This window comes from Leptonychotes weddellii, chromosome 10, assembly GCF_054177405.1.
Source record: "Leptonychotes weddellii isolate Sample4059 chromosome 10, ASM5417740v2, whole genome shotgun sequence".
NCBI classification, from domain to species: Eukaryota; Metazoa; Chordata; class Mammalia; order Carnivora; family Phocidae; genus Leptonychotes; species Leptonychotes weddellii.
Window position 1 is genome coordinate 88676275 of NC_138378.1, and position 16365 is coordinate 88692639.

Below are 16365 nucleotides of genomic sequence, written 5' to 3' on the forward strand. Positions count from 1 at the left end.
TGTCCTTAGTCACCAGAGGCTTCTGGGGGCCCAGCTGTGGGATTGCAATGACAAGGCACTGGTTCCTGTCTTTTTTCCAAAAGCACAAGCTAGTCATTAGCTTTACTGCTCCCTCCACTTTCAAGAGCTGGAAGAGGCAGATGGGGGTGTTTGCTCTGCACCTTCAGGAGACCCCTAACCCTGTGAGCTCAAGAGTGTCTGGTACCCAGCGGATGCTAATCTTAGTCAAGAACCTGTGGCTGAATTTGGGCTGAATGAGCCGGTATTGGCTTGGTAGCCCCACAATTGGGCCGCTGTGTTGAAGTTAGCATATTGGTTTCCGAGGGCTACCATGACAAGGTACCATAAACTGAGTGTGGCTTAAAAACCAGAAATTTATTGTCTCAGTTCTGAAGGCTAGCAATCTGAGATCAAGGACTCTGAGATCAAGTGCAAGATGAAGGAGAATCTGTGGTGTGCCTTTCTCCTAGCTTCTGGTGGTTTCCTGGCTGTCTTTGGCGGTGCTTGGCTTGTAGGTGCATAGTCCTGATCTTTGCTTTCATGTTCACATGGCGTTCTCCCTGTGTTCATCTGTCTGGTCCAGATTTCCCCTTCTAGGGACACCAGTCATATTCGATCAGGGCTTAGCCCAATTACTTTGTTTTAACTTGATTACATCTGTGAAGACCCTATCTCCAGATAAGGTCACATTCTGAAGTACTGGGGGTTAGGACTCCAACCTGTTTTTGTTTGTTTGTTTGTTTTTTCAGGGGAACACAGTTCAGCACATTACAGGAAGAATGAAGCTCGTGCCATTTGTGACTCTGACTTCTGTGTGTGTGCAGGGCCACTCACAGGGGTCCTGTGGGGAGTCTAGTCAAAGATGAAAAGGGAGGGTTGTAGGACTTGCAGATGGGGAACAGGTTAGAGGGTCCTACCCTGATGGCAGGGTTCTCCACGTTGTGGATGGGGATGCAGATTGTTTAAAGCAAGAGCAGATTCTGTCTTTGTGTTATTGCTTGTTGTCCAGGAAGACAAGTGTCCCAGGGCTTGTGGAAGTTGGCAGGGCCTCCCAGCCATACCACATAGACAGCAGTTCTCTACTGGGCTCTTTTCATGTGCCACACTCTGGGCGGCAACTGGGATGGGTTGGCTCCTGGTGCTGGTGAGGAGGCAGAATTCAGTTGGGCATAGTGATCATTGAGGGTATACTTACTGTTATAGGGATATGAGGCTTCTATGCATGGGAGGTGTTACTCACCATCTCCAGTGTCGAGTGGGTTGTCTGGCTCTTAGGCTCTTTGTATGTGTTTGTTGGATGAATTAATGCTACATTTATGTGTGTCATTATTTACAAATAGAAAAGTAGAGATAATGTGTGTTTTAGAGGAAGGAGATCCTACTCCTTGCCCAGGGAACTGGGGAGGGCTTCCTGGAAAGGATAACATTTGAGTTGGGCATGTGGGGCTGGGTTGGGAGAAGGCAGGCCATTTCAGGGAGAGGAGGAATGCCAAGACCTCAAAGAACTCCTTTTAATATTGTTACTGTTAATAACGTGTTATTATAGGGGTGCCTGGGTGGCTCAGTTGGTTAAGTGACTGCCTTCGGCTCAGGTCATGATCCTGGAGTCCCACATCGGGCTCCCTGCTCGGCGGGGAGTCTGCTTCTCCCTCTGACCCTCCTCCCTCTCGTGCTCTCTGTCTCTCATTCTCTCTCTCTCAAATAGATAAATAAAATCTTTAAAAAAAAAAAAATAACGTGTTATTATATAAGATGACTTCAGTTCCATTTGTAAATGGACCTGTATTCTCTGCTTCTTGTTCTTTTACCATTCTCTCTGTTTTCCTTTTCTTCTAATTCCCTTCTTAGTCCCTAGGCAGGACAGGAAGGCAGGAGACTGTATTTCTGGTCTTTACTCTGTCCCTAACTTACCACTGTGACCTCTCTGGGCATCCATTTCTTTCTTTAAACAGGGGTTTGTACTAGGTGACTCCTTCTACAATGAATTCAAAATAATTGGTTATTTACCCAACTATTACCTCAAATGATGCTAACTGCTGTAAGGTAACAAGAGTATATAAAGTGTGCTCTCTCATACTCTGATTACGGTCCAGATTGACAAATGAGACATCCTCATGAAACAGTAACACTGTCCAGTGGTGCAAGCAGTCTTTGAACTTAGGAAGTGTTAAAATGATCAATTTACATAGGATTTTTTCCTTAGGAATCCTGACATCTAGTTTTCATGTAATATATCTGAATGCGGTTTAGTATTGTTTTTAAAGTACATAAAATTAATAGGAAACCATAGTACATCACACAGTTTTGTATGGTAGACTATTGCATTGAACTCTGTACAGTTTGTATCATTTTTCTAACACCCATCTGTATTCAATATCTTGTTGCTGTGGAACAGATTACCCCCAAATTTAGCAGCTTAAAACAACAAATATTTATTATCGCATAGTTTCCAAGGGTCAGGAATCCAGAGTGGTTTGGCTGGGTGGGTCACTGCAGAGGTTACAGTTAAGTTGTTGGCCAGGGCTGGGTCATCTCAAGACTCAACTGTGGTTCAGGGATTCACTTCCAAGCTCAGTCACGTGGGTGTTGCCCTAATTCTTCACAGGCTGTTTGGTAGAGAGCTCTGTCGGTGTCTCCAGGACATGGCAGCTGATTTCCCCTGGCATGTGTGATAAGAGAGGGGGCAGAGGGAAGAGGGAGATTAGGAGGGAAGGATCTTGCTAGAGCATGCCACCCTTACATACCCCATGGCATTCTTTATAAACTAATCTCAGAAGTACCTTACATCACCTCTGCTGTGTGCCATTGGTCACACAGAGCAATCCTGGGACTTTGTGGACAGGGATTATCCAAAGGCATGAATACCAGGAGGTGGGGATGGTCATCTTGGAGGCTGCCTTCCAGACATTCCCATTGTTAAGCTTCAGGATCTGGAATTAGGATGGTTTCTCCAGTACTACTTTTGGAGAAATCTAGGAACTGAGAAGTAATTCTGTGATACCATTTTTTAAAATTTACTTATTTATTTGAGAGAGAGAGGCCGAGCGCGTATGAGCGGGGGGGAGAGGAGTGAGGGAAGGGCAGAGGGACAGGGAGAAGTAGACTCCCTGCTGAGCAGGGAGCCTGATGATGCCACTCAGAGCTCAATCCCAGGATCCCGGGATCATGACCTGAGCCGAAGGCGGACACTTAACCAACTGAGCCACCTAGGCGCCCCTGCAATACCATTTTTATTGTTTTCTCCCTTCATTATATATTTCTCTTTAATAAGAACAAAATCATGTATTTTTTTTTTTTACAATTTGATATTTTCAGTCAAAATTTAATTTAGCTTTTTATGTGGAAATTTTCACACTTCAAAAAGGATAAAGAACAGCACAATGAACTTTCATGTACCCATCACCCAGTTTCAGTAATCACTAATTCATGGACAATTTTGTTTTCATCTGTATCCCATTCTCCTCTACCTCGGTTATTTTGAAAGAAATCCCAGTTATAATTTGATTATATGTATTTCATTATGTCTCTTTGAAAAATAGGGAGGCTTTTAAACATCTCAGTAATACCAAAACATTTAACAATAATCTTCGGTAACATAAAAACAAACCCAGGGTTCAAATTTTCCGTATTGTCTTATCCTTTGAAAGTAATTTTTATAGTTTGTTTGAATTAGGATCCCAGCAACACCTGTATATTGCAAATTCCAGGATCTTTGTGTTTTCTTCTAAGAAACTTAGGATTTGGGATTTGAAGATTGACATTGGTCATTTCATTCATCTCCATCTTTCTATAGATGAGAAAACTTGCCAAGGGTCATGTGGCTGGTTCATTTAAGATTAGAGCTGAGATTTTCTGATTTTTAATCTTGGGTGCTTTCCATTTTAAGCAGAAAGTATTTTAAGACATGCCTTTGGGGGACACCTGGGTGGCTCAGTCGGTTAAGTGTCTGCCTTCAGTTCAGGTCATGATCCCAGGGTCCTGGGATCCAATCCCACATTGGGCTCCTTGCTCAGGGAGGAGCCTGCTATCCCCCCTGCTTATGCTCTCTCTCTCTTTTCTCTTACAAATAAATAAATAAAAATCTTAAAAAAAAAAAAGACATGCCTTTGGAAGAGTTTTCCATCCTTTGATTCCTCTGTGTATTTTAGGCATTGACATGAATACAGATCCTTATCATCTGGATTTGGTTGGTCCAAGGTCTATTTATTCTAGCTGTCAGTCCGCTCAGGGCCACATGGTGGCAGTAACCACACCACCTCTCCCCTTTGGTCAGCCCCTTTGAAAGGTTAAGGTTAATATGAAGCGTATCTCTAAAGTAAATCCTAAGTCTTTCCCAGTGTGGTGTTCTCAATTTGCTGAGCTCCTCACTTAGCCATTCTGGACATCCTGCCTTTGATACATTCTGCTGAGTCTGTATATTCTTTTGCTTATTTTTATTCAACATGATTGCCTGGAGATCACTTTGTATCAACTCAGTTCTTATTTTAGGAAGGTTTTTTTTTTTTTTTTTAAATACTGTACTACCATAAGCTTTAGGAGTCCATGGCATTGTCTTAAATAGCAGGTCACGGAGAAGGAACTCTTAGCCTGGCCCTGGGAGTCTTCACTATATGCTCTTTGCCTCCTTCTGGCTCCCAGGATGAATTAACTTAGTTTTGCCATTCATGGAGCTATAGCTCCTACCTCTTAGTAGGCCCAGTTGGATTTGGGAGGGGACTTGGTCAGGACTCCGTGTCAAACACTTAAATCCAGAAGAATGCTGAGAATCTTTGCCACGCGCTCAGAGTAAATGAGTATGGGTGTTTTTTCTTGTTCTCCACAGGCCCGTCAGCTCATCTTGCAGTATGGCTTAACTCTCAGTGACCTGGACCGACACCCAGAGGTAAGAGAGAGAGGGGCCGCTGTGTCTTTCTGTCTCCTTTTTTACGGCTGTCACTTGCGCATGGACTCTGGATATCTTGTTCAGTCTAGTAGAAAGGTCAGTGAGTCATATTAGGTTTTTTCCTGGGATTTTGAATATTAAATTTGGCTAAGGTCACGAGGGGAGAGGTTGTTAGTTTCCAGTACATTCCCTGTGGTTTAACCCTGAGGGCTCAGTATGGGCGTAGTGAAGGGGGATTGAACCCAGAGCTTCCTGTGGTCCTTGTTCAGAAGTAGAAGAGTGAGCCGGCCCACGGAGCTTACCAGTAAGTGGAGATAAGAAGTAATTATCTGAGGCAGCCATGGACATTTGGAAACAGATTACAATGAAGTGTTATGGCAAAGATGGTTGAACACATGGGCAATCCAGAGGAGACTGTGGTTGATGAGGGTGAGCAGCATACTCATAGCTAGCATTTACTGAGCCCTTCTGTGTACTGTGTGTTATGCCAAGGGCTAGGTGTGTATTCAGCTCCTTAATCTCCAGTAGTCTTGAGGGCGCATACCATCATCATCCCACCTTACAGGTGTGAAAAAGACACAGAGAGGGCAAGCCATTTGCCAAAGCCACGCTCCCTGTAACTGGTAGAGCCTGAATATGAATTCAGATGCCTCTGGTGCTGGAGCAGTGCTACTTAGAAGGGTTTGTGGGGAGAGGTAATCTGTGAAGAAGAAGAAACTTGAGCAGAACTCTGAAGACAGGGTGGCCAGGGGAGGAGCGAGCATTCCAGAGGGTACTGACCTGGTCTACTAACCTGTGTCGTCCTGGTACATGTGGGCCTCAGAAGGGTGAGTCAGAACCACAGGAGGGGCTCGTTTGGGGGACTTCTGTGGGCAGAGCCAGGGGCAGAGTGTCAATCAGTGTTCAGCACTGTGAGGAGAGTGGTTTGGGCTGAAAGTGGGCCTGGAACCCACACAAAGAAGGTTGCAGCCTTCCGGGCCCCAGAGAGTTGCCATCGTGTAGCCTGGCCCCAGGGTTAGTTCAGGGCGGGGAGAAGCAGTGCAGGCTGTCTCTTCAGACCAAGGGCAGTCTCCATGAAAGGATGGAAGCACAGTGAAGCTGAAGCTCAGTACACTTAATTTACACCTGTGCCATGCCAAGCAACTTGAACTGAATTGTACCCTGAGGTTTTTTCATACTGCTGTTTTAAATAACCATACTTAAGGCTCCCACATTGCCATGCAGAGTCCAGGAGCTTCCTTGGTTTCAGATCTTGAAAGATGAATGAACCTGTTTACTCCTGACTGCTCTTGGGGTTGGTAGTGCAATTTCCTAACAGTGGGAGTGGGCAAGCCCAGACAGGTGCTTTGGTAGGGTCATAGTGGGGGTGCCTCGGATAATTTCCAATCGAAGATCACGTCAAATGTGCATCAGCTTTATAACTCTTCATTGGGTTTTCTCTGTCTGCTCAAAACTTCCTTTCTTTTTGCCACATTAGTATGGAGACTTCTGAATCAGGGTTTCTCAGCCTTTTTTCTGTTGCCCACCCCCCCCAGTGAAATTTTTTTTTTTTTCCCCAGTATTTTATTTGACAGAAACACAGCGAGAGAGGGAACACAAGTAGGGGAGAGGGAGAAGCAGGCTTCCCGCTGAGCAGGGAGCCCCATGTGGGGCTCGATCCCAGGACCCCGGGATCATGACCCAGGCCGAAGGCAGACGCTTAACGACTGAGCCACCCAGGCGCCCCCCCAGTGAAATTTTAATACCATAGATGTACTATGTATCTTTTCTGTACTTGGGGGTGATGTCACCCACATTGGGATTGTGTATTCAGTAATTCTAGCTCCTCCACAGAGAAGCCCATCAATGAGAAAAGGGAGTGTAATGTCATGGATAAGAGCTGCACCCAGGTGTGGTTTCCAGACCCCATATTTCTTTCCTGGTGACCCTAGTGGAATAGCCTAACCTCCTGGAGCCTGTTTTTTGACTGCTTAAATGGGAATAACTATACCTAGCTAATAGGGCTGCTAAACATCTGATGAGTTATTACATGTTCAAGCTTTGCACAGAGTCTCTTAGTAGTTTTGTATCTTCCCTCCCTCCCTCCCCCCCTCCCCCCCTCCACCCCCAACACAGATTGACCTTGCCATTGATGGTGCTGATGAAGTAGATGCTGATCTCAATCTCATCAAGGGCGGTGGGTGAGTGTCGTGGGGACTTTCTTGCTGAAGAGTATCTGCTGGTTAATCCTTAGCAAAGCAGAGTGGAAGGCAGAATAAACAAATGGCCACCGTGATGTATGTGAGCTTGTCTTTCTACTACTAGGAAGTTGGATGGCTGTAGAGAGGGCTTGGCATTTCTAGTCAGGAGTAGCGGCAGTCTGCTGACTAGGAACCCGGGCCTCGCCTCTTCCGTGATATTATTCATCTTAATGGGTTCTCTGTATCTGCTTCCTTTGCTGATTTAAACTTTAAAAACTGTGTGAATTAAACCAAATATATTGTTGGGGCTAGTTTATTAGGTCTGTGGGCATTAGTGTGTGATCTTTGCCTTAAAGCTGCTCTTTCCCTCTGTGAGCAGTTAGTTATATATATTCATTCGTTCGTTTGGAAAACATTTATTGGTGAATGTTTCTTAAATGTTGATTTGGTGGGTAGGGAATGGTGAGTTGAAGAAGGTGAAGTCCTGTTCTTTCGGTTCTCATAATCAAGCAGACTGCAGTGACACAAAATATGTTTAGCATCTCACCGTGCTCTCCAGCTGTCAAATAGTGGACAGACAGGTTGTCCTTCTCATGTTATAGACCCTTCCATTCATGCCATGCTCAGATGACCTTTCCCTGAGCATAGATGCATCTTAGGAGTGTGCCTGGCCTGACTGGGAACCATTTCTCCCGACTCAGGCTCATGTTTTCGCAGTCCATTTACTAGAAGCAACACGTCTTAGCTCAGGCTGCCTTAACAAAATGCTGTAGACTGGGTGGCTTTAGCATCAACAATTTCTCAATAGTTCTGGAGATTCCTGGCTTCAGTTGACTGCCTTGTCACTGTGCCCTCAGGGTGGAGAGAGAGCACGTGAGCTCTCTGGTGTCTTTTCTTCTAACCCAGTAATCCTGTCAGACCAGGGACCCCCTTACAACCACATTTAACCATAATTATTTCCTTGGAGGCCTCATCTTCCAAGTGCACATTGGGAGTTAGGACCTCAATATATGAAGTTTGGGACAGACACAATTTAGTCTGTTGCACAGCATGGTGGAGTTGGGGATCTCCCTCTAAGAATTACAAATTAAATTTCTCGTTAAGTGGATTTGGGTTTACTGTCTCTGACCTTAGTTTTCAAATTGAGTTTGTTTCCTACCCTGTGTTCATTTGCCTCTTCCTATCCCCAGAGGCTGCCTGACCCAGGAGAAAATTGTGGCTGGCTATGCCAGTCGCTTCATCGTGATCGCCGACTTCAGGTACAATGTCGAGTGTTCTGTCCATTGGGGAGGTAGATCAGACCCCAACCTCATCCCCATTTTACAGAGGAAGAAATAGAGAAAGGGAGGGGCTGTCTGACTTTCTGAGACAGAAGGCGACTGAGGGCAGTGTCTTGGAGGATTTTGTTCTTTTTTCATGCTGAAGGTACATATTGTTATGTTATGTGTCCATTGGGAGGAGGAGGAAACAGCTTGTCACTCTCGTGACAAGAGCATGTCCTCATATATCATTCATTTGATCCTTGCAGGGAGCCTCAGGGGAAGGACAGGCCCTGCCCATGGGCAGTGACTCAGCATGCCCTGCTTCCTCTGGGCTCACACATGACCTTTGTTGTGCATAGTCTTTGACCAGGCTCTCAGATTCTCCTTCAAGGAGTCTGGTAGAAGGTGCTTGTGCTAAGCATGTGAATTAAAAAAAAAAAAAAAAAATTGTATTTACTTATGAGATATTATAGCTGTAGAAAGAACATAAATAATGAATACCTGTATAGCCACAAGCCAGTCATACCTAGTTTTAACATTTTTGTCATATTTACTCAAGTACCTCATTTCTTAAATAGTAGAACATAGCCAAAACATTTGAAGCCCTGTGTTTGTCCCTGCTCTCTGCCCTTGCCCACTCACTATGTCTGAATTTGGTGTTTGTCTATACCATTGAGCTTATTTATATTTATTGTATTTTTTGACTTTCTTCCCAGGAAAGATTCAAAGAACCTCGGGGATCAGTGGCACAAGGGAATCCCCATTGAGGTCATCCCAATGGCCTATGTCCCAGTGAGCCGAGCTGTGACTCAGAAGTTTGGGGGCGTGATTGATCTTCGAATGGCTGTCAACAAGGCAGTAAGTGGCCAGGGAGGTTTCCCAAGGGCATTCCAGGTTCTCGGTGTGGTGTCCTCCTTTTTGCTTCAGTAGGGGTCCTCTGTTGCATAGCCTGGGTAGTCAGCTTTTATGTATGTATTTTTAATCAGATTATTGGTTCATTTTTAGAGTACTAGCTTTATTAGTTTCTATATTCAAACTCATGTAGATATTACCACACTTAATGCTGCACATATTCTCTGTACAAGTGGGGGATTGATTCTTTTTCTCGGTCCCTTGGAGTCTGATGCTCCTCAGGTGATTGGATCTTTGTACCTGCGGTCTGGACTGCAGGGCTTCACGGTGGCTAAAAATGGGCTTTGGGAAGCACCCCGGGGCAGGAAGTTTTCCAGGTTCATGGTGTAATTTTCTTTTCTCCTCTCATTTCATTCTGTTATTAAATGTGACAAGAAGTAGAATTTCCTGGGGAATGTGAACCCCTCCTTAGGAATACGCTCCAGAAACTTAGTGGAAATGTTTCTCTTCAGCTTCTAAAGTGGGCTGCACTTTTTTTTTCCTCTTCCACTTAAATAAACAAACTAGCAAAAGTAATAACCTAGAAACTAACTGTAATTATAGATATAACTGTATAACAGGTTTGGAAGATACAGAAGAGAAAACAAATGATCTCTAACTCTACCCTGATGCATTTTTTATATTGATGTTGTTTTTTGTAAAAACTCAGTCCTAATCCTAGTGGTTGTACAGAGCTCTGGAGTCTGGTTCCCTCCGTAGCTGAAGAGCCCGGAGGAGACTATTGGAGAGGGAGGTTCTCTCTCATGGCTGGGGCGACTCCAGACAAGAGCACCAGCATCCTGCCTTCCTGGGGCTCTTCACTGAACTCCCACCCCCTCGCCTCCAGCCTGCAGGAGCGGCCTAGTTTCCTTGCCTGTCACTGTGGTGTTCTGTCAACATTTGTGGTCCCAAATGCCTTCTGGTGCTCTAGGAATTTTGGACTAACTATCTAAAACTACCCCCTGCTTTTTTTTGACCCCAGAACGCAGCTCTGCTTCCTGTTTTGGTGGGAGTGCCTGCTCGGGGAAGTGATAGGGGCGATAGCACTGCCTTATTTTGCATTACTGGGCACCTAATGTGAAGTGGTGAGAACGTTGCACCGTGTGGATCGTCTGCTTTTGTTGCTGTAGTTTTTCTTTCTAACCATAGCTAAGAATCGTTGAGCCCTTCCTGTGAGTCCTCACTGTGGTAAATGCTTATCCATGTGGTTTATACATAAGCTGCCTTCTCAAGTATGTATCATTATCCCCTTTTTGGAGTTGAGGAATCTGAGGCTCACAGAGGTTAATGACTCCTCTGAGCCTCCTCTATATCTGTGTGGCTTCAAGACTCAAATTCTGACGCCAGTAGCACTGCCTTCTAGAAAGCTGAGGTGGGAGTACTGGCCGGAGTGGGTTAGTTAAGATACTTGTCTTTGGGCATCCCCTTTACTTTCCTGCCCGTCTCTGCCTACCTGTATCTACATCCTCTGTAAGTGTGGAAAATTATACCTTCTAGGGTCCTGTGGTGACGGATAATGGGAATTTTATCCTGGACTGGAAGTTTGATCGGGTGCACAAATGGAGTGAAGTGAACACAGCTATCAAAATGATCCCAGGTAATGTGAGTGGGGTTCATTGAGCATAGACACCCAAGCACTTTGTAACTGTCCCCTGCCTCTGGCCATAGGAGGCATGATGGGCGTGGGTTTTGTAAGACTTGGTTGGAAAGAAAAATTTCCTTTGTACCATGCTTGGAGTTTTTGACGTCGTGCCTTTGCTTTCACCCCCCAGGAATAGTTATTGCTTACCTAGTGGCTTGTTGGCTGTGCATTTCACAACTCGTTTCAGTTGGGATAGGCGTGGAGTTGATGGAGTTTCAGAGGGGGTTTGCCTTGAAATAAGCTCATCCTGTCTGCATAGAGCCTTCCCTTCTAGAAGCTTGACTGTAGCCTCTTTCATTTTGGGGGGGCTCTCTTCTTGTGTAGTGGGGGTGTAATGCAGGTGCTGCGCTGCATGTTAATAGGGAATGTTCCCATCCTAGAGCATGGAATCTGCCTCAAGGAGAGTTCACGTATAGCCGGGGAAAGCTGTGCGTGGCTGTGTAGAAGCCATGCCTACAAATAAGATGGAATGTGCTAAATTTGCTAGAGAAGTACCAAGAGTCTACAGTGCATGTACGTTGCTTCCTTTGGAGAGTGTGGGAAAGTTCCCGGAGGAGAGGTGGCTTTTGACCTATGCCTTAGCATAGTGTAATCTAGACACTGCACTAAGTGTTTAAAAATGTCTCATTTGATTCTCCAGTTGGATGAGATCGTTACAGAGCAGGATAGGGGCATGCCAAGGGCTGCATTGCCAAGAGGGGAGCCCTGGATTGTCTGCCTCTAGACCCTGAACCTTTAGTCCTTCTTTGAGTGCCAGGTTGAGGAGGGGTGGTATGACATGAACAGTTGGGGTGGGAGAGCCTCTAATACTTGTAATAGGGATCTGGGGCCTTGGGTAAGGCTGGGTGGGCAGTGTAGAGGTGAGTTATGCGTCCAGGCCAGAGGAGATAATTGAAGGCCCATACGAGAGGATCAGATGGAGGAAGCAGATGTGAGAGACATCAGTCTTATTTATGGTATTGAGAGCATAAAGGAGTGTTTGCTGAATGAATAAATTCCTAGGAAGAAAGGATAGTATTGTTTGTTGAATGAATAAATCCCTAGGAAGAAAGGATAGTTTTGTCACCATTAATTAAATGTGCTAGATTCTAAGTAATCAATGCTATTTGGGAATGAAAATGTGTGAATATATGCCATGTAATAAGGAGCTAATTCTTCCAACCTTACCTTAGTCTGCTGTTTTAGTCTTAGACTGACAGTGTTGTCACAGATTTATTATAAGCAAAAAAGAGGAGTTGAATTATGCTTTCTCTCTCACTTAGTGTTCTCATTTAAAAGAAGAAATAATGAGCCGAGAGGGCAAGAGGAAGAGAAGATGGAGGAGAGGCCACTGTTAGTAAAAGGGGAGCATTTGCCCCTGATGATAATGTAGGTAAACCCAGGGGATTGTATAGGAAGCAGCTCACCAGTGTGGGCGCTATTCCTCTGTAGGTGGATTTCTTGCAGTGCCCACTAGGTAGCTCTGTTGCTCCTGCTCAGACCTTTCTTGGCTTACTGAGACATTGAGCTGTCCTTCATGAGGAAGTCTCTGCTATACTTGCCCTCTGCCCCAGTAAGTAGAAGCTACAGCCTAGAGAAGTTCAGAATCTTAGTAGGAACTTAAACTGAAGAAAATGAAAAAAGAGGCTAGATATTAAATCATGGGACCAGAAGCATCAGTGTGGTTCATTGCCTCTCCTGTTTGCTCTTTTCTTTCCCTGATTTGGTCTGTTATGATACTGCTGGACCAAAACCCAGGGAAGGGAAGCAGGGCAAGTTTCCCTGTCATCCCTGTTGCCCTGCCCTTGCCCCACGTACATTTGTGTGTGTGAGGACACTTAGAGTTCAGCTGGACTGGTGCCTGGCTGGTCACTCCCTCCTTTGGATGTTCCATTGGGTTCCACCCAGAACACAGAGATTATAGAAGGGCCAAAGCTCATGGATTCTGAGCCCCATGCTCACAGTGAGCCACCTCTGCCCTTTCACTACTGGGGGTAGTCAGTAACCTGAAGAGGGGGGTACTCTGAGATCAGACCTTCGGCTCCTGCCATTCATCTCTGCTCTCTCTTTGAAGCCTTTTCTGAACCTGGTTTGACTTTCTCTTGGATCAGGCGGAGCTATCACCTATATTACAGAATTGTTGGAATGGATGGGTCTTGCATGGCCACTGTGCTTCCTTTGGGAAGCCTCAGTTGCTGCAGTGATGTGCCAGGGACCTATGTTTCAGCACCTCCTTTCTCTGCTTCATGGCTTTTCCTCACTGATAGATGATTTTATTTGTTATGTATTGGGAGCCGTCTTGCGAAGTTTCAATTTTAAAATCCTTTTTTTTTTTTTTTTAAGATACTATTATTTATTAGAGAGCGAGCGAGCATGAAAGAGAGAGAGAGAGATCATGAGCAGGGGGAAAGGGTAGAGGGAGAAGCAGACTACCACAGAGCAGGGAGCCTAATGTGGGACTTGATCCCAGGACCCTGGGATCATGACCTGAGCCAAAGGCAGATGCTTTAACCAACTGAGCCACCCAGGTGCCCCTTAAAATTCTTTTTAATTGACATTGTTCAATATTACAAGAGTAAACGGCGAAGTCTCTTCCTTCTTCCCTCTACGTTTTCCCCTGTTAGATGGTGCTAAATTGCCCTCCATTATTGCACCAATTTACCCCTCTACTAACAATTTCCCCTACACACTCGTCCATCAGATTTTTTTCCTGATAGTTGAACAGTATTATCTCATTGTGGTATTGTGTATATGTGTAAATATTTTCAGTAAATGTTGCTTAGAGTTGTAGTTAATTTGCATTGCTGAATAGTATTCCATCATAGTTGGGTGTGAAAAAAAAAGTTTGTATAGCCATTCTACTCTTGATGGGCATTTGGGTGTTACCAGTTTTTAGCTGTTAGGAAAAGTGGTGCTATGAACATTCTTGTATACATGTCTTTTGATGACCATGTGTGCCTACCAGTTGCATATATACCTAGGAGTAGAATTGCTGGATTGTTAGGTATGAATATGTTCAGCTTTAGAAGATGTACTAACAAATGTTTTCCTAAGTGGTTTTGCTAGTGTACTACTCCTGCTGTCTATGAGTGGGAGTGTCTTTGCATTCTAGTAAAATTTCATTATATATTCATTCTGGTGAGTGTGTAGTGGTTATCTTGTCATTTTCATTTGCATTCTCTTCACTAATTAGTTTGAGCACCATTCTAAGTTTATTGGCCATTTTACATAGCCTCTTTTGTAAAGTACCTCTTTAAATCTTTGGCCCATTTTTCTACTAGGTTATCTTATTGATTTGGAGAATTATTTATATATTTTGATGCAAATCTTTTGGATATATGCATTGCAAATATCCTCTTACACTCTTAGAAAACTTCTAAGGCTGATAGTGTGATTGAGCATAATTAGGTGTGCAAAGAGCCAAAGCAATCTTGAGAAAGAAGAAGGCAGCTGGCGGTGTCACAATCCCAGACTGCAAGATACACAACAAAGCTGTAATAATCAAAACAGGATGGTACTGTCACAAATATAGACACATTAATCAGTGGAACAGAATAGAAAGCCTAGAAATAAACCCAGGCATCTGTGGTCAATTTAACCTACAACAAAAAAGGCAAGAATGTACAGTGGGGAAAAGACAGTCTTTCAACAAATGGTGTTGGAACAACTGGACCACTTTCTTATACCACACTCAAAAATAAACTCAAAATGGGTTAAATGTGAGACCTGAAGCCATGAAACTCCTAAGAGAAGCAGTAATTTCTTGGACATTGGCTTTAGCAACATTTTTTTCTGGATCTTTTCCCCAGGGAGGGGAAAGAAAAGCAAAAATAAACTACTGGGACTACATCAAACTGAAAAGCTTTTGTACAGTGAAGGAAATCATCAACAAAATGAAAAGGCAGCCTACCAAATGGGAGAACATATTTGCAAATGCTATATCCAATAAGGAGTTAAAATCTAAAATATATAAAGAACTCTTACAACTCAACACAAAAAACTAATAATTTAATTAAAAACTGGGCAGAGGACCTGAATAGACATTTTTTCCAAAGAAGACATAAGGATGGCTAACAATCACATGAAAAGATGCTCAGCATCACTAGTGATCAGGGAAATGCAAATTAAAACCACAAAGAGATACCACATTACACCTGTCAGAATGGCTAGAATCAAAAAGATAAGAAATAACAAATGTTAAAAAAAAATCCAAAAAACAAATGTTGGTGAGAATGTGGAGAAAAGGGAACCCTCATGCTCTCTTGGTGGGAATGTAAATTGGTGTAACTACTGTGGAAAACCATATGGAGGTTCCTCAGAAGATTAAGAAGTATTACATGATCCAGTAATTTCCACTGCTGGGTATTTACATGCGCCCGTGTTTATTGGAGCATTATTTACAATAGCCAAGATGGGGAGCAACAGAAGTGTCTGTTGACAGATGAATGGATAAAGATTTGGTATATATGTGCAATGGAATATTACTCAGCCATAAAAAAGAATGAGATCGAGCCATTTTCAACAATGTGGATGGACCTAGAGGGTATTATGCTAAGTGAAGTAACTCATAGAAAGACAAATACCATATAATTTCACTTATATGTGGGATCTATAAAATAAGACAGATGAACGAACAAAAAAAACCAGAAACAGACCATTGGTTGCCAGAAGGGAGGGACGGGGGGGATAGGCAAAATAGGTGAAGGGGTTTAAGAAGTATAAACTTAGTTATAAAATAAGTAAATCACGGAGATGAAAAGTACAGGATAGGAAAGAGTCATGATATTGTAATAATTTTATATGGTGACAGATGGAAACTACACTTGCCACGGTGAACATCGTGTAATGTACAGAATTGTTGATTCACTATACTCTATACCTGAAACTTAATCTAGCATTATATATCAACTATACTTCAATTTAAAGAGAAAAGGAAAATAACTGGGAGTGGGGGTTACTTAGAGTAGTTACGGAGGACCTCTCTGAAGAGATGACTTGTCATCTGTATCTGAAGGACAGAGAAGAATCCTCTCCTTGAAGTGCTCAGAGATGACTAGTCCAGCAAGCAGAATAGCATGAACAAAGACCCTGAGGCAGGAAAAAAGTTGGCACATTTGGCTATAGTAGAAAGCCAAGATGGCAGCAGAGAAAGGGATTGTAAGAAGAAATAAAAATAATCTGAATCTCTCTTCATTGTTCTGAGAGAGGAAAGACTTCAGACCTGTCATTTGTCCAGTGCTGCTCATAATAGTTGCATATGATCCTTGACTCTCTTCTTGCCTTGGGAAGCTGAAACTTAATGCTTTTTTCCATCCTTCATCCTGCAGGCGTGGTGGACACAGGCCTTTTCATTAACATGGCTGAGAGAGTCTACTTTGGGATGCAGGACGGCTCTGTGAACATGAGGGAGAAGCCTTTCTGTTGACCCTGCAGGAGCGGAATGTGTTCATTGAGCCCCCAGCCCTCAGCTGAGGCGGACATGCCTCTCCAGGAGCCTTTGCCTTAACGCAGCTAGCTGTGCCAGGCGGA

General features: G+C 43.8%; 1 protein-coding gene across 3 annotated transcripts in view; it reads left to right on the top strand.

Annotated features, from left to right (window-relative positions):
- The window catches only part of RPIA (ribose 5-phosphate isomerase A), a 66914-nt gene that overhangs the window by 13826 nt on the left and 36723 nt on the right, over window positions 1–16365 (top strand). The window contains exons 4-9 of one of the 3 annotated variants that reach the window (XM_006741157.3): window positions 4823–4882; window positions 6998–7062; window positions 8253–8321; window positions 9041–9182; window positions 10713–10812; window positions 16164–16290. In XM_006741157.3, the coding sequence (XP_006741220.2) occupies window positions 4823–4882; window positions 6998–7062; window positions 8253–8321; window positions 9041–9182; window positions 10713–10812; window positions 16164–16261 (534 nt within the window). In that variant the 3' untranslated portion in view covers window positions 16262–16290. Of the gene's footprint in view, window positions 1–4822; window positions 4883–6997; window positions 7063–8252; window positions 8322–9040; window positions 9183–10712; window positions 10813–16163; window positions 16291–16365 lie in introns of those variants that run through there. The other 2 variants (XM_081796760.1, XM_081796759.1) reach the window with 2 other exon arrangements.